Here is an 18565-nt window from a genome sequence, read left to right as displayed (position 1 = left end):
CAGCCTACATCGTTTTATTGGCATCTCTCCGTAGACTTCCACGGGATTACCTCGAATATTGCCCTTTCCAACATGGCGGACGCGTTGACGTATCACAGGGCTGAGCAACCTACTTCCTCCATAGGGAAGGGCTAACTTATGAAGAGGGACAAAGTAACGGCCATATAGAACGCACGTCATTTTTCAGAGCTGAAGCTGGTATGCTTTAATTACTGACACTGGTGTAAACAAGAATTATGATTTTCATCACTTCACTTTGGAACGACTCTGTTAAATGGCTGCCGTTGGCGAAGCGCCCTGCCGCGAGCGTGTGGGCGGGGCGAACATGTAAAGAAGGCGGAGCCAGTATATAACCGGGGCGTGGCGAGTACGTAAAGGAGGCGGGGCTAGTATATAATAAGGGCGTGGTCAAGCCCTGTGCGTCAAAGCGTTCACACGCTGTTCGTGGTTCTTGACAGCAAAATGGCGACGGTTGGCTACGATGCGACTGCGGATCCGGAGATGGACTCGCTCAGCGATGAGGAGCTGGAAAGGTAATTTAAAAACCAGATGCACCAGGATAATACATGACATTTAAGCGAATCGACATGTTAATTGAATAATGTCGTGTTAGATGTCGTCCTGACAGAAGCGTTATCCCAAACGCGCCGCTTGGAAAATCTCGAGCTGCTGTTTTCGTTGGCCTAACTGCCTCAACCGCCTCTGGCTGTTTCTCCATATTTCTATCAGATGATATCGGTCTTCTTCTTCCCAGTGCTAAATATCAACTGTACAAAACTGTTTTAACCTCTCGGGCTGTTTTCACCTTCATTCTGAGCGCAGTGTTTTAGAGAGCTAGCCACAGTGAAGCTAAATTAGCTTAGCCATAAGCACAGCCATGATGGTCCTAGGCTTTGTTAGGCAGTTTAAAGAGAAAACCCTGGTCGCATTAGTGATGGCATGAGGACAGCTCGTTTTTGTGATGTGAGAATATTCTGGATTGTGTGTTAGCAGCTGGTAATGTGGATTTAACAGCACGTGCGAGCTCAGCGCCATGCTGCTTATCGGCGAGCTGCCGGGCTGCGCGCGCGCGCTGTCACCGCTGTCCGCATTTAGCTCATCATTCACAGCATAATCTCACCTCCTGAAATAGTTCACACGCCTCAAAGCCTAGTTCTCTAAAAACAGCACCACTCACCTTTTTACTGCATTACAATAGCACCGGCTTTTTCTTTTTTTTGCTAAAGTTTCAGTTTTGATTCGCCGGGTGTTTGAAGTCGGCTGAATAATCATTTAACCAGCTACCTACCGAGTTGTGACTCAGATATTACAATTCTGAGGGAAAATGTGAACTTAAATCAACATTTCTGTCCACAAAAAGGCTCATTTTGCTCATGGTGCTCTGAAAGCTAGAAGAGGATAGTTAGCCCTGTGCGCATGACGTCATGAGCCCGAGCTTTTGTTTAGCGTCAGGCGCATTTGGGTGAAATATCCCTTTAAGAGGAAGTTCACCTTTAACGGGACTCCCTTCATAAACCTCTCGAAGTTTCTGTCTTAAAGCCTTCACACACACACACACCTTAACGAGCCGTTCCGTTTCAGGAGTGTAACCCTATACACAGGAAGTGAGCTGTGTGTGTGTGTGAGAGAGATAGTTTCCCAGCCTGATTTATAAAGTGCCCCAAAATCAAACTCTGTGTTATTAATACCAATAACATATAAGGGTATATGTAAAAAAAAATAGTTTTGGAGATATTCCTGTTTTTAATTTTATACTTACTCACTTCTGAGAGACGATTCAGTTGTTGATGACTCACTCTGTACTAGTCTTGTGTTCGTCCAATTAAATGCTCTATACAGCATACATGTCCCGCCCCCTGGGGCGATTTCTTGCTCTACAGTAGCAGCTCGTTGGCAACAGGCGTGGTTCAGTGTGATTTTAGTTCACACAGTTCCCTTTCCCAACCATGGCTCGATGGGGGGAAAAATGGTTGAAAGTTGGCAGAGTTTTTATTGGCGTTTATGTGACACGTGCATTTCAGAGGAGCATTTTACCAAGTTGGAGCTGTTCAGTGCTGGAATATTTTAGACTGATTGAGAAAGCCATGCCGTCTTTATATACCATTGGGGGCTTCTCCATCAGTAAGGGTAAGTATTAATCAGTAAGAGTAAATAATATGGACACGTCTGGTGCCTCCCAGTGATGACCGTGTGGCTCTCGGTCACCGTCGGGACTGCTGACAGTTGACCTTGGCTCAAACATTTACTCCATAACTACAACACCACACAGCAACAAAGTCGTCTGTTCTCCGTATGTAGCTAGTTCGGCAAGCTACTGTAAAGTTTGTTTAGATTCGGCAGTAGTAGTCTACACAGCTTTGCTCATTAGCGCACAGTAGTGGTGGAGATTTAGCCTTCGACATTTCACCTCGCATGATCACAAAGTACTGACCAGTGGTTCATTCATTAATAAATTATCACTGGTAAATTGCTGTGGTATAAGAGGAATAAAACACTTTGGGGCTTGCTATAATAGGAAAATAATCTACTTCAGGGTGGTAATAGTAACTCAGCTTTGCTTTGGGCCACATCACGCCACCCGATCGTTGATAGACTTCAAAGGAAGGGGGAAAAGCCAACACTGAACTAGGGTTGTGCAATGATATTCACTTAACTGTTTAAGGCGCTGGTATTTGACTATTGAAATCACTACTCAGGTATTCGTTATGCCCTACAAGCACAAGAATTCAGGGAGAAATTGCAATATTAATATAAATATTACAATGCAGAGACTGGTACTATCATGGTGTGACACTGATCAGAAACTTTATTCCAATGAGATTTAGAGACAATATCACAATATTTGAAGGTATGTCTACACAAACAATGAATCATGAAGTAGGTTTGCTAACAAAATGCCAGTAAAACAATAATGTCACGTTTCAATTTATAAACGGAGAAAAACAATACATTCTGCAATACAGTACTTTTTACAATTTTATTTATGTCTTCTATCAGAGTTTATAAGTGTTATTTAAAAATGTTAGACAAAGAATTCATGATATCTGCAATATCTGAAAAGCATATTATGACATGATTGATCACAATATCAATATTATATCATCGCATTGTCCAGCTCTTTTGTGCACAAGTACACACACCCTGTATACCACCGACTTTAAGAGTGAGGTCATTCGTTTAGTCCCACCACGTTGTGACCTACATGCATTACTTTCCTGCAGTGCAGTTCTCTTTCCAATCTCTTTCTCTTGCAAACATCTTCGAATTCAGTCCCTCCTGAATGCAGGACTCAAACCTGGCTCAGGTGGACCTGTACCATTATTTTTACCCCTGCAGTTGTGGTCTAAGGCTATTGTTGCTAACGTTGGCCACTATTTGCTAGCTGTTAGCCTTCCTGCAGCTGTGTAGAGAATAAGGACAAGGTCATGCAGCATGTTGTAGTGACACAGGACTATAGCAGGGACACTAGTGTTGTTTAAAAAGAATAACAGAAAATTCCAGAGATAAACTGTCCCAGGCTTAGTGTCAGTTTGATGTATAGCAGGCTATTAGTCAGGATTAGATCATTTAGAACAGGGGTGTCGGAACTTATCCGGATGCCGGTTTTTCATTCCAACCAAGTAAAAGCCACACCTGGGTCTACTGAAAGCCAAGATCAACTGATTCAGGAATCAGGTGTGGCTCCTGCTTGATTAGAATGAAAACCTACACTCACACCGGCCTTTTGTGGATAAGATTGGACACCCCTGATTTAGAGGATATAATACAAGCATCAAATCTGGAGCTAATAAGGAGACTTCAGCTGTAGCATGAGGAAGCCTGAAGCGACGTGATTTCGGGTTCTTTATTGTCTTTCAGTTAGTCTGCTAAATAAATCTGACCAGGATTCTTCTGTTGGGCCTAAATCACATAATGTTACTGAAATGATTAGATTATGAAAGGAATAGGGGTCTCACTGTTTGTAAAAATATCCCAGTATTAATTGAGCTTTTGAAAATGTACAAGCTTGTGGTTAACAAAAAGAAAAGTAAAGAAAAATATTATTACAAAATCCTCGAACAAAAATCTATGCAAATCTGTGTTTATATATGCACACACTGCGTGTGTGTGTGTGTGTGTATGTATATATATTGATTAGATTATTATACAATGGATTTGATATAAAACAATGAAGATGTGGTCAAATGTAGACTATCAGCTTTATTTTAAGAGGCTCCACAAAAATATGGCATTTACCATTTAGGAATTACAGCCATTTTCAGCAAAGTATTTCCATTTTCAGGGGCTCAAAGGTATTTGGACAAAGTGACATAATTGTAAATATAACCATAATTTTAATACTTGGATGAAAATCCTTTGCAGTCAATGACTGCCTAAAGTGTGGAGCCCATGGACATCACCAAGTTTCCACTGAGTTTCCATCTCCCTGGAGATGCTTTGCCAGGCCTTCACTGCAGCCACCTTTAGTTGCTGCTTGTTTGTGGGTCTTTAAGCCTTCAGTCTTGTCTTCAGTAAGTGAAAAGCATGCTCTATTGGGTTGAGATCAGGCGACTGACTTGGCCATTGAAGAATATTCCCTTTCTTTGCTTTCAAAAAGTCTTGAGTTGCTTTTGCAGTACGTTAAGGATCATTATCCACCTGCACTGTGAAGCGGCGACCTATGAGTTTTGTAGCATTTGGCTGAATGTGAGCAGAGAGTATAGCTCTATACACCTCAGAATATTCTGGAGAAGGTAGGTGTATCATTGTCAAAATCTACAATTAAGAGACACCTTCATGAATGTAATGTACAGAGAGTTTACAACAAGGTGCAAACCACGGGTAACATTCAAGAACAGGAAAGCCAGGTTAGACTTTGCCAGAAAACATCTCAAAAAAGGCCTCCCATGTTCTGGAATAAGATTCTTTGGACTGATGAAACCAAGATTAACTTGTACCAGAATGATGGGAAGAGAAAAGTATGGCGAAAGAAAGGAACAGCACATGATTCAAAGTATACCACATCATGTGTCAAACATGGTGGAGACAGTGTTATGGCAAGGGCATGTATGGCTGCCAATGGAACGGGCTCACTGGTGTTTATTGATGATGTGACTGCTGACAGAAGTAGCAAGCTGAATTCTGAGGTGTAAAGGACAGGACAGAAAGGAATAAATTTGTTTGAATAAAATGTCCTCCGTGTCCAAAAAGCCTCTTAAGGACCATCATATTTTATAATTCCAGTTCCAGTGTAGAAAATGTTTTGTGCATCATGTCTTGCATCATGTCTTACATTTGCAGCATTGGTACACATTGGTGAGTGTTTCAGCTTGTGCTTTCAGCTTGTTCAAAGGGCACTGTGCCTCTTAGTGCTCTCTTCATATCTCTTTATGGCATCCCCTGAGGTATAAAGACCAATGAGACTGACTTTATGCAAATTAAATTACAATCATTTTATTAGTATGCACAGAGATGAACAGCTGAGACACCCCTTTAAATTGAGTTCAATATTGCCGCACTTTTCAGAATAGCACTATAGGTCTGGCTGTGTTGACCTCTCAAGGGGTGGTCTTTCATAATGCAGTGCAAAAAATCCAAAATACAGGAAGTTTATAATTATAATATTAGCAGTGTTTAGATGTGAGATTTTGCACAATAGTTTCCAACTGACTGCAAACTATTTCCCAAAAAAGCTGCAGCATGTCATGATACACAGTCAGGAGGGTGAATTTTTTTTTTTTTTTGGCTGTTTATGGTTGGAGAGATTGTTAGCTTGCTGACAACCAACTCCAAAAAAATCTTTGTGTATGGTTTAGGACTTGATTTAGAGATCCCTAAATTCGTTTAAGAAGATGAATTGCGTTTATAAAGCTGGGGTAACCAGACTGAATTCTTGAACATAAAGATAAAATACTGCATCGTTTTTCACACTTGGGATTTTTTTTTTTTATTTTCAGATTCTGGGCTGTTTGAGCCTGGAGTTCGGTACAATTGGTGAAATGTGAACACTGTTTTCGAGCTTGGGAGCAGTCCAAAGAACCGACTCCTGGTTCTCTTGAAAACTGTGATCTCGAGTTTTCTTCAGCCAAACCGTGGTGAGGTCTGCATCAGCTATCCATGCTTGGCACTGCATACAGAGTAACGTAATTGGTTCACCTTGTCGCGTTTCTTACTGTTTCTACTTTCATTATGGCAGGGAAAGGGTTTTTTTTTTTTTTTTTTTTTTTTTTTTTTTTTTTTTTTTTTTTTTTTTTTTTTAAAAAAAGGACTTTCGTAGAACTGGAGCACTGTGTGAGTGCTTGCACTGAGAACATCGTGAAAATTTCACGTCTCATGCCGACCTGCGCAGCTAAAAAGTCTGCATAAGAGAACAGCTCATTGTTTGCAGGTATTCCTGTACAATTACGTGCCATGGATCCAAAATATCACTGTTCTTCACCGCTTGAGTGTTGTATTGTTGAACGTAGTGGCTGCCGTTTTGCAATCCCAGAATCAGTCCTAAGTGCGGACTTAAGTACTTGGACCAAGTTTGAAACTGCCATTACTGAGTACACCATAATCTAGGACTTTTTGTTGCCATGCATCCAGTGCCACCTTAGTCAATCCTGGCAGCTTTGCTGGTTAATATTATTAGACATATTGTAGTAATATAATTCCTCTTAGGTTCTTAAATTACACCACACCAATAATATTGTTCAGTGGGTGTGATTGTGTTTGTACAGATATGGAAGGTCGACTGACCCGAGCCATCCGTCCTTCCAGCGACATATGCTGCGCTCAGCTGTTTCCCATAATTCAGTCCTGCACCGGTTGTAGTGTTCCCTGTTCTGATTGGATGGGTTTTTTATCCTGGCTTGTGCCTAGTGTAATGTGATCTGTGGTACGCGTATATCGGGGCTGCTTTCAGTAAACAAATGCACAGTGTTCGTGTGTTAGCTACAGTGTGTGATAGATTTCTGTTAAACTGTGTTGATTTGCAACAAAAAGCCTGTTAGGTAAGTTTGATCCTTTCTGCAAGACGACCATAACAGAGCTGTCAAATTCTTTTAAACATTGTTTAAAAGAATATTTGAATAAAAGCATATTTGAATATTAATGAACATATTAGAGCTGCCCAGGTAATCTCTTATGTATCATTATTGCAATGTGAGTTTCCATGATGAGTACATTGTGGAGGGTTGCGATAAAAGAACAGCTTACAATTCGGAAACTCCATTGTAGTTCTGTTCATTAGGTTAGGACCACACAGCTACAGGACCACACACACACGTGAACAGCTGAATAGACTATTGTTAGCGATTATCCTGTGGACCCAGCAAAGTATTTCAGTGGACTGATCAGAATACTTTGAAAAATACTATTGCACAGATTATAAACGTATGGAGGAAAAAAACTGGCTGTAGTTTGGTGATATGTTTTCAAAATATGAACCACTGTGGCTTCTGTAGCTGATCCTGTGTTGCAACTTTAGTCAAGTCAACGCTGAAAACAGAATGGGCAGAGAAGTGTGCATTTATTCTCAATGCTTCGAATTTAAAACACACCTGCCATCGGTTGAGTCAGTGGGCTTAGTCTGATGTGGGAACATGAAGCACCATTACACAACTGTAACTAATTACACCATTACAAAACTATGAACTAATGATTATTGGATAAGTAATAAGTAAATGCTGTAACCATTCAGTCATGCTAGTCTCATATCCATACATTTGTAAGCACAGAATTTTATGGAATTTAACTGGACTGGCAAGCTTAGGATAATTTGGAACAGCAGCTAAAAGAACAAACTACACATCATGAGCTCTAGCTGAATGCGGTAAAACTAACAGGAATTCCTGAAACTGGTGGAATCCTTCCCTGACAAGAACATTGCAACATTGCAGCTGTTGTTAAGGCAAGAAATGTGTAATCAAGTATTTAAGAAGAAATGAAAAAGTGATTTATTTATTTATTTATTTTTGGTCCAGGGAAAAACAGTATTTTCTAAATACTGTTTGTTTCTGCGAAGGTCGTGTCTCTCCAGTACACTCTGTTCATGTGTTGTCACATCAATAATGCTTATAAACTGTGATGTATAACTGAATATCTTGTCAGGGTGCGACGATGTGTATCTTGGAAATGTGCAATTCACATCATGGAAATTAGCATTCTGTTAATTATGCATGTAATGCAGTTGCACTGTTTGAGCACCAGAGGTCGCAATCTGCACCACCCATACAGTTAAAATATAATGAGAGCACGCTGGTCACGTGATCCCATTCCTTTGTGGAGGGCCTGCGAGATCTGCACCTGTGAAGTCTGATAGCGCCAGATTGCAGTGAGCAACAAACATTATACGTTATTCAGGTTAAAAAGGGCTCTTCAGTAGCTTTCAAACAGCTCCGTAGGACATGGAAAACAGGCATTTTAGCCGACTTTGGAGCTCTGTTTCCGCTACAGAGCTCATTATGTTTGCTCATTATGTTTCAGTCAATCTTTTTCAAACTCCCCAGGTCAGACACTTTGTTTATTCTATCAAAAATTTTGAGAGAATTTAGTTATTTATTTTTGAGATATGGTGAACCTGTAGCACATTGTGTTTACAGTGTTAATCTTTGTTTAGAGCAACTTTTGATTTGTTTAGTTTTATACAGACAAAAACGCATAGTGTTTTGCGTCGTTTATTATTCAAAAATAAAGGAGTCAGGTCAGTTCGGTTATTTTTTTCATTCAACTTTTGTTCAAAATATTCTGAGAATGAAATCGAAACGTGAAGCCAGTATCGCAAATCAAATCGAATTGTGACCGGAGTGTATCGTTACACCCCTCATATCTTGCATTTAAGTATTGAGCCTTGTCCCAGAAAGGTCACAAAACTGGATACACTCCAGCTCACTGTTATTAAGCCTGTTGAGGCAGTCAGACATTTTGCAAGTCAAAATGAGACCAGCTGTCATGGCCATAATGCTATAATTGCCCCATATTACTAATTAAAAAAAAAAAATAGGCACCAGTAGGTGCCAGTGCTGTTTTAATCAGAGCAATGTTATTGTAAAAATTGAGACAGGTGTATGTATATAATTCCCATTGACGATTCTTTACACTTAACACTCTTCTTCTGGTGAGTGCTTAGACTATGGTCTAGAAAACTACCACCGTTAGAGGTGTGCCATTCAGAAGACATTCTGTTTTCTGTGTATGTCCTTTTGCCTGCTAATCATCTTGTGTTTGTGTGTTTGTTGTCTCCCCAGGGAAGCCGAGGGTTACAAAGAGCAGGGAAATGCTTATTACATTAAGAAGGACTACTCTGAAGCATTCAACTACTACACCAAGGCTATTGGTAACTAGCTGTGCATATTAATTTTAATAATAACATATACATTTTGTTCCTTCATGACTGATGACAGCTCAGGTTCACACGCTGTAGTACGTTTGTACAGTAGCACTGCCTGTAGAGTTAAGCACCCAGTTCAGGTTCACGAAGCGGTTCTTTATAAAACATGTTCAAACACTGATTGCAGATTTGTTCTTTCATGTCTTCATGTAATGGCAAAAATCGAAGAAACATGTTGCTTTAGGAAAGTTTTTGTGACTGTTTCTTAGAGACCAAATCAAATACAGCCTAACGCTTTGTTTTTTTTGTTTTGTTTTGTTTTTTTTTCTTTTCATGATTCCTTCCTGGTTGAATTTCCTGTTGTGTGCAGCTGGAATTTACTGTTTGCTTTGATTTAACAGATGTGTGCCCAAAGAATGCCAGTTACTACGGCAACCGTGCAGCTACACTGATGATGCTGAGCCGCTACAGGGAGGCTCTGGAGGACTCCCAGCAAGCCGTGCGGCTAGACGACACCTTTGTGAAGGTAAGAGGTCACCAAGTGGACGCTAATCTTCTGTAAACGTCCACAAAGTAACAAAGGAAATGGTAAAGGCTAGTCTGTTACATAATGCACCCACTCTGATCAGTCAGTGGCAAGAACTGGACCAGTCATGGTACTTCGGCTCAGAGATATTTCATAAACCCTCTGATTAAAGCTTCAGTTGGGAACAGTAAACTGGGTCAGTACACAGTGATCCACACTAATATCGTCCGTTCTGAGGCTTTTCCAGGTCTGTGATGGGGGAAATGCTAACCTAGATCACGTTTCCACTACTGCGGCTTTCTGAGCGTAGTGCTGCTGAAGGATGTCTTAGTGCTAGAACATATTATGAGATTGAAGTCTGTTTGCAGCCTTTACATAGTTTATGTACAAGCACCGCATTATAACATTGGAGTATGTTCACTCTGGATAAGGGCATCTGGCAAATGCCATAAATGTAACTGTAAATGAGCATGCTGGAACAAATTATAACTTAAAAAAGCGAGAAAAGCAGTCTTTTTTTATTATTATTATGAAAAAAGATGACAGATGGAGCCAATTGACAGATAAATCTGGAATGATTGACAGTTGGACAGCTGTTTTGAACTCTCTGATGTGATTTGTCTCTCTAAATATGGTCTTTGTCTTGCTTACGATATGTTTAGATAGTTGTGGTGTTTTTGTTGGACAAAGTTTGATAAGAAGTAATTCGTTCTTCATAGCCTAGCTCACTGGTGGCTGTCAGCGGTTCAGACAGAATGTCAGATCAGAACTTATGTAGGCTTTTCCTCAACTTGCATGCGCATATCACTGCTCATCATCATCCTGTATCAGCAGCACGTCAAAACTACAACAGGTAACAGGACAATAACAGCAATGACTATATTCAGTGGAAGGATGGGCAAGTTAGTTATTTACTTAATATTTGAGGAATTGATTCAAGCTAAACTGGAAAGGACTTACTGAAACCGAATCTTGTTTGAAACAACTGCCCAAGGACGTGTGCATGCAGGTTGTTTCTGGGGACAGATGTGTTCTCATTAAAGACAGATGTGAGTTATTACTATAACTTACAGTTACAGATATGAACCATCAGTATAGACAGAGCCAAAAAATTGCAGAGAAGCTTGTAATGTGAAGATAGTCTTAATGATAATGTTCAGCCTGAGATATTTCAGTGTCAGTATTTTAATATTACAATGTAACTAGAGATAATGTTTGTTATCATTGGTATCTGATGTCATGGACCAGTCCTGCTTTAACAGCTGCATACAGTGGTCTAAAGGTCAAGCCAACACTCAAGCAAACTGTCTCCTCTTTGCCGTTTGATATAAAACAGAATATAAAACAGCTAATGTGAAAGCAGCATTAATTGTTATTCACAATATTGTTAATATAGTGATCTTGCAGAAGCCTGCAGTTTGTTCATGGGCACTATAACAAACCACACATTCTGAAGCATTTTGTTCTGTGAACCTTCAGATTAATTACACGGGTTCTGGTTTGGAATCTGCTTGTGTTTTAATGCATTGTGGCAGAGACAAGACCAGAATGAATGATTCATGATTTTTTTTTGTCTCATACATTACTTCTGTTTTTGTCCATTTTGTACTTTTATGGACATACTGTACACTTTGTAAAAGAGGGCAGTTATAAGTGGATGTTGTCCTCATTTAACCTGAGAGTTAGTGGAGCAGAAATGATTTCATAAATGATAGCTTCATCAGTGATTCTGATCTGCCTGTTAAATAGCTGAAGAAGGAGTGATTAAACTAATAAACTGGTCACACAGTCTTTTTGACAGTTTAACACACTATGTATATGGGTGTGTGTGGGGGTAACTACCCTGTCTGGCTATCCATTTCGGACTTTGCCTTTGTGTGGCGCCATCAGAGATCTGAATTAATTCCCTGATCATTCCATGGATGACGTAATGGAAAGATTTTTTAGTTAATACCTATTTGTATGTTTGCTCACTCATTCATCCTCTGTCCCCCCAGGGTCACTTACGGGAGGGCAAGTGCCACCTGTTGCTCGGCAATGCCATGGCTGCCAGCCGCTGCTTCCAGAAGGTTCTAGAGCTGGAGGCCGACAACAGCCAGGCTCAGCAAGAAGTAAGACACGCAGTCACAACAGAGTCAGTCAAGCTGGGTGTCTTGGAATTGCATCTCGCTATTTTCTTTACCATAGTGGATTAAATGTCAGATTATTTCATATTATTTTGGAGGGAATAAAGTGGTACTGCTGGCTCGCTAGCTAGATTGCACCTGTGAGCGACATTAAGGAAATTGCAGCTTAATTTGTATTTTTATTTGTCTCACATGACAAAGGTTTCTGAATTGGCAGATTAAAGTTCAGTTAGGCAAAAGATGAGGCTTTTTTGTATCCCGTGGTTTTTTTTTTTTTGTTTGTTTTTGTTTATTTATGATCGGTGTGACTAGTGCTTAATGCTACAGCCATTCAGGACAAAGCTCACGAAAGCTATAGACAGCCATGGATTTTTGTAGCTGTTGGAACTAATAATGAACCAAGGACTATGACCTGCAACATTTTATGTACATGTACAGCTCAAGTTGTGTGTTTTTTTTGTCACAGCTAAAGAATGCAGAGTCCATTTTGGAGTACGAGCGAATGGCTGAGATCGGCTTTGACAAACGAGACTTCAGAATGGTCAGTGAGAATAAAATAATCTGACTGATGTAAAGATGATTTTACTGTGATGGTTACTGCAGACAGACTCTAACTGTTCTGATATGCGTGTCTGTGTGTAGGTGGTGTTCTGTATGGATCGAGCACTGGAGTCGGCCTCTGCATGTCACAGATTTAAGGTGTTGAAGGCGGAATGCCTGGCACTGCTCGGCCGCTACCCAGAAGCTCAGTCTGTTGCCAGGTAACCATATAACAGCATAAAAACTAATGAAAAATTAAAGACTATATATGACTTACTGCTATAGATCATTTCATTATATCCTTAAAAAAATCACAGGTTTTCAAATCTTTGGTTGGTGGGTTTTTTTTATTTTTTATTATTTTTTTTTTACCTTTTTCCTTTTCTCCCCTCTTTTCTTTTTTCTTTAAACGGGTTTGTCTAACTCTGTCTTGCAGTGATATCTTACGGATGGACTCTACTAACGGTGATGCCCTGTATGTGAGGGGATTGTGTTTATATTATGAAGACTGTATCGATAAGGCTGTCCAGTTCTTTATTCAGGCACTGCGCATGGCACCGGACCATGAGAAGGCCCGTCTGGCCTGCAGAGTGAGTCTGAGTTACTGCTACTAACCAACCACGGATATGGTGTTTCTCGTTACTAATATCATTTGCAGTTGTATCACTTCGGACACAGTGATTTCTTAATATACTGCGAACAGGAATTACTATAACTATTGAAACCACTACTCAAGTATGCAGACCTGTGACATTATTAGCATACCCTTATCAGTACAGCTTAACTGTGACATTATTAGCATACCCTTATCAGTACAGCTTAACTTTGACAAATACATACTTAAGTGTACCTGTTGGTGCATCTCATACTGGGCCATTCGTCTATCATAGAAATATTACATCGGCTGAATGGCTGAAAGCTCCAATTCCAGACATGGCTCATGTTTGACTTTAGGGTTTTACACCTGATTTATCTTTACTATGTTAAGGTTTCAACTTGTACTGTATAAATGTACTGGCTTCAGTTCAGACATGAGGAATTAAACAGTTCATTTTTGTCATTTGCTGTGTCAATCTATGAGGGATTTTGTTTTTCCATTTCTTATCCCTTCTCAGTTAACTACACTTGAATTCTTGCCTAGAAGGTTTGAAAGAAACTTTAGACTTGCTCGCTCGCATTTCTATAAACTGGTGTGAGAGGTTTTTTCCATATTAAAGCTGAGTTTGTTTTTATTTCTGCCACTGCAGAATGCCAAAGCTCTGAAGGCTAAGAAGGAAGAAGGGAACCAGGCGTTTAAAGAGGGCAATTTTGAGGAGGCTTATGAGCTCTACTCGGAGGCCCTGACCATCGATCCCAACAACATCAAAACTAACGCCAAGCTTTACTGCAACCGAGCCACCGTCGGCTCTAAGGTGAGCGTTTAAACCTCTCTGTCCACCACTGGAGTTACAGCAGCATTTTTTTTTTCTTCCCTATTTGGCAAGCAGAATTTGCACCGTGAACATTTGGCAGGGTTCATCAAATGTAATTGATGAACTCAGCTGTACATGCTCAGCCTACCTGTTAGGACACAGTATTTTCTAAAACTTTGTGTTAAGTGTGAGAGCCAAAGCTCAGCTATATAATCACTGCTAGTTAAAGCTGCACTCCCCACAATCGCTGATGCTGACCCACTTAATCTCAGCCAGTATCGTTAAATGTTTTATATACACGCGTGCGCGCACACACACACACACACACACACACACACACACAGCCAACTGACAATATAGGAGAGAAATTCTGCCGTCTCTATTATGACCTTTTTACCTGCATTGTGTCTGCTTCTGTGTTTTCAGCCAGACACTGACTTCTAGCTACATATTCATGCATACATGGGTCTTCTATACACTGTATTCCAGCCTCTAGACGTTAAACTGGAAATAGGCATGTACAGGATTATTATGGTTGTGTATGTTTTAGGCCTACCTGTATATTCAACTTTTAGGGTTTAAGCACGACAGACATTGAAAGGTCTTTTGATACAGCCTATGTAAATTTACTTAACGATCCTTGCATGTAAAGTAATATATTAATTATGATCATATTTTACGTGTTTGTACAACTCTTTACATGAACATTGACATCTCTCAATCTACTATGTTTTAGTTAAAGAAACTGGAGCAGGCCATAGAAGACTGCACAAAAGCCATTAAACTGGATGAATCCTATATTAAAGCGTACTTACGGAGAGCCCAATGGTAAGCTGTGTGTGTGTGTGTGTGTGTGTGTGTGTGTGTGTGTGTGTGTGTTTTCTGTTGTTGCTTTTTTTTTTTTTAAATGCAAATGTGCACACACTTTTTTCTGCATTTGACTCCTGTAGTTATATGGACACAGAACAGTATGAAGAAGCTGTGAGGGACTATGAGAAAGTCTATCAGACAGAGAAAACTAAAGGTTGGTGGGCTGATCACCTTTTTCAGTGAAAAGAATAAAGATGGGGTCAAACCAAAATCACTTATTACACCTTTAAGGCCTGAAGCTAAAATGCCATTTCTTGCTGCTTTACAACAGTGTGTCCTGTCCTTTAGAACATAAGACTTTATTGAAGAACGCTCAGCTGGAGCTAAAGAAGAGTAAACGGAAAGATTACTATAAAGTTCTAGGAGTGGACAAAAATGCTACAGAAGATGAGATCAAGAAAGCTTACCGCAAACGAGCCCTTATGCACCATCCAGGTAGAATACTACATATTCATACACTTCAAAATATAGTAACATATTAATACCAACAGTATTACCTTTTGGTCTTATAGTAGTTGTGTAATGTAGTTAATGGGTTTTTTTGTTTGTTTTGTTTTTTTTTATTATTATTATTATTATTATTATTTTAATTTCCCCCTCTCTTTCTGTCTCAGATCGGCACAGTGGTGCGAGTGCCGAGGTACAGAAGGAGGAGGAAAAGAAGTTTAAAGAAGTGGGTGAGGCCTTCACTGTGCTCTCAGACCCCAAAAAGAAATCTCGTTATGACAGCGGCCATGATCTGGATGACGACGACATGAACATGGGTCTGTTTCTCTCACAACAAATGCATGAACAAATACATAAGCTGCTTTGCTTTAGTAGCCACATTTTTTTAAAGGTACCTGAGACCAGCAATTCACGTAAATCTATAAATACACTCTTCTGACAGCTTTGTTGAAGCTTTAATTGAACTAAGAAACAACAGAGTTATGGGATTGCCTACACTAGGGATCACAAACTGGCAGATCATGCTCCCAGTACGAACCCATTGTAGTATTTTAGCAGACCAAACTGGGGGGAAAAAAAACTGTAGCAGAGTGTTCAGCATAGGATAAAAACAAAATTGCCTTAGGTCAGCATCTAAAGATTTTTAAATAAATAGGAACACTTGTGGGTTTTGTAGAAGAGTCGTTGGTGGCTCTTATCCAATCACATGCTTTTGTGTAAATGATTTGGCCAGCTCATCAGACCAGAGATTAGCCTCAGGATTAGAGACATTAGTGCACAAAAGGAGAGTTTTCATAGATTTCATTTCCCCTCTCTGCTTTGATGTATGAAGAGACAGCATGTACAAAAGATGATGATAGAAACAGAATTATTAAAGATAAATAGACAGAGTAGTACAAGTTTATTCTTCCTGCTTCAGGTTCAAAATCGATCTCATCTGTTCATAGTCCCTTTGAAGTTTATAGCCATGAAGTAATCATTAATGGTTAAGCATTAAAAGGAAACTGTTGTAACCATTCAGTCATGTTAATCACTTATCTGGACCTTGTAACTAAGCAATTTTATGAAACCGCTTTCACAAATTTTAGGTTAAATACCCCTGGCCTACTCAAAGCAGCATGCTTGTGATGCTACATTGACATTTGCCCATAAATTCTCCCTGCCTGGGTAACTGCCTTTCAATTAAAAAACAATGGTTTTTTTCTTTCTTTCTTCAGATTTCGATGCCAACAACATTTTCAAAGCGTTCTTCGGTGGCCCTGGTGGTTTCAGTTTCGAAGGTGAGGCATGCAGCACAGAACTGTTCTCAGTTTGAGCATTTGCTCATAATACAGTCATAATCTGATGATTAGGCATGATTATGATTAGGCATGATTATAATTTATTTATTTACTGGATAAGATGTGAATTCTGACTAGACTCGCTCAGACTCAGATTGTGACTGTATCTTTTTCTTTGTCCCATAGCATCCGGACCTGGAAATTTCTTTTTCCAGTTTGGCTAACTGTCCATCCTCCCGCATGTATGCAGTAGACCCACACGACCTCCAGAACCGACCCCAACACAGACTCTCACCTGTCCCACACACACATACAAAAACACATAAACACACTCCCCTATACAACTGCATGATGTACTGCAGTGTGAAGGGTCTAGGACCAGCATACGGTCATTCTGTATACAACAATTTTAAAAACAACACAGTGAAGAGTACAGTGGTACTCTCTGAACACACTTTTGATTGCAATTTTTTTCTTCACGGCAGCAACGTGAACAGCTGCACATATGTTACGGTATTGTTTTTCTTTAAATTAAAAATGGTCCTAGTTAATTAACCACTCTAGCAAAATGGCTTTTCCTAGTTTGTTTGGTTGTGGAACCAAGATTGGGTTCTCAGACTGTAGAAGGTGCTAACGCATACTGACTGAAACATTATTCGCAGCATTCATTACATCAATGCAGGATTCGTACATCTCTTCTGTTCTTGCGCCACATTATGCTGAATTCAGTGCCAGTTATTACTAAGGTTTGTGCTTTGGGCCTTGTGATACCGTTAGGAAGGAATGTATAACAAGTACCTCATCTCTAAATGTACAAAAATGTTCCCTGAGTAAACTCGTTTCACTTGTTTTTATCTTCTCAATTGCTGATACCATTATATGCCAAATTATATTGTTAAAAATGGGTTCATTTAAGCGTTCTCCAACTAGTTGGGCTAAAGTCCCAGCTTGTTGAAGTACTGCATATATAAGTGTGGAGAGTACAAGTACAAGTCTGGTGTTCCAGTTCCCTCTAGTGGTTCCCTCCAAACATACAAGCTCTACATTTCAACATCACCATTCAACCATTGCTGCATTGTACATTTTACTGGAATGTAAAGTGTTTCTCTTCGTGTTGATAGTTGATGACTGTTTAGTTTTTTTTTTTAACTATAAAATGTACTCCTTTTTTGATATCGATATTTATTGTAAATTCACAAGCCGGACATGAGCCATTGAGATGTTGTGTGAATGTTCATTAGCTGCATGAGGATCTTAGCTGGTGATCTGTGAGGCACAAGCTGGAGCCATGCGTTCTGGTTACTGAGCCTGATTAGAGATTACAGCTCCCTAACTATCAGTGGAGGAGCTGCTGGAGGACCTGAGTGCAAATCCCTACAGTGCCACCAAAGGATCTCCCAGGATGGGGTTCTTCGTTTCCTGTCTTGGAGAACCAGAGTCCAGTACAGTTTTCCCTGCTCAATCCACATGATTCAGTGTATTCCCAGTTTCAGTAGGTGTGTAAGAGCAGGGTGGAAAATTACCAAACTGTGCTAGGATTTGGATTTGGAGAACCTGGTTCTAAGACTAAGTTCAAAACCTCATGCAATGTTCTCAGTGTTGTTTTGGATGTAGTCTGTATCCTTTTTGGAAACTGGAATTCTGGATGTTTAAATGTTTACCCTGCATGCATACTTGAATTTTATTGGCCGTTTATTTTAAACTAAGTAACTATACAAGGGAAATCCCCGGATGTAACCTTCGTCTACTTATCAGAGTTTGAGTTATAGGTGTTGAAAAATGGTTTTCGTTCGCCTACGACTTGAATTAGACTTGTTAAAATGACTCATGTTGCCTGGCCTAAGATCCTCATGATGCAGTCAGAAGAGAAACATGCACATTGCTCTGGCTCATGCTAAACGAACAGTCTTGACTATGGACCGTTTTTGAAAATAACCATGTAAATAAACTTAGCCTGTTTTCTGTTTCTCCCCATTTCTCTGACTCTTAAGACTTTTTTTTATAACCCATTTTACATGTTCAGGGATTTTAGGGTTTAAATAGCACGTTTTCCATGTGATTTTGCTTATTTT

At 39.8% G+C, this 18565-nt stretch overlaps 1 protein-coding gene across 1 annotated transcript; it reads left to right on the top strand.

Annotated features, from left to right (window-relative positions):
* Window positions 1–376: 376 nt before the first annotated feature.
* dnajc7 (DnaJ (Hsp40) homolog, subfamily C, member 7) lies at window positions 377–18467 on the top strand. Its single transcript, XM_026917253.3, has 14 exons — window positions 377–533; window positions 9210–9298; window positions 9694–9818; window positions 11816–11929; window positions 12411–12485; window positions 12587–12705; window positions 12921–13074; window positions 13732–13896; window positions 14633–14724; window positions 14847–14920; window positions 15055–15201; window positions 15381–15530; window positions 16431–16493; window positions 16680–18467. The coding sequence occupies exons 1-14, from the start codon at window positions 463–465 to the stop codon at window positions 16715–16717; spliced, it is 1476 nt and encodes a 491-aa protein (XP_026773054.3). The 5' UTR covers window positions 377–462; the 3' UTR covers window positions 16718–18467.
* The last annotated feature ends 98 nt before the right edge of the window (window positions 18468–18565 follow it).

This window comes from Pangasianodon hypophthalmus, chromosome 13 (genome assembly GCF_027358585.1).
Source record: "Pangasianodon hypophthalmus isolate fPanHyp1 chromosome 13, fPanHyp1.pri, whole genome shotgun sequence".
NCBI lineage: Eukaryota > Metazoa > Chordata > Actinopteri > Siluriformes > Pangasiidae > Pangasianodon > Pangasianodon hypophthalmus.
The sequence above is the reverse complement of the archived record's forward strand: the minus strand, read 5'-3'. Positions and strand labels throughout refer to the sequence as shown.

What these genes read in the sequence shown, in the direction of transcription:
- dnajc7 (XM_026917253.3), top strand. Translation starts at nt 463, where the DNA reads ATGGCGACGGTTGGCTACGATGCGACTGCGGATCCGGAGATGGACTCG. An exon ending in CTACTACACCAAGGCTATTG is followed by an intron (nt 9,299 to 9,693) that starts GTAACTAGCTGT and finishes TTGATTTAACAG; the next exon opens with ATGTGTGCCCAAAGAATGCC. An exon ending in AGGCCCGTCTGGCCTGCAGA is followed by an intron (nt 13,075 to 13,731) that starts GTGAGTCTGAGT and finishes CTGCCACTGCAG; the next exon opens with AATGCCAAAGCTCTGAAGGC.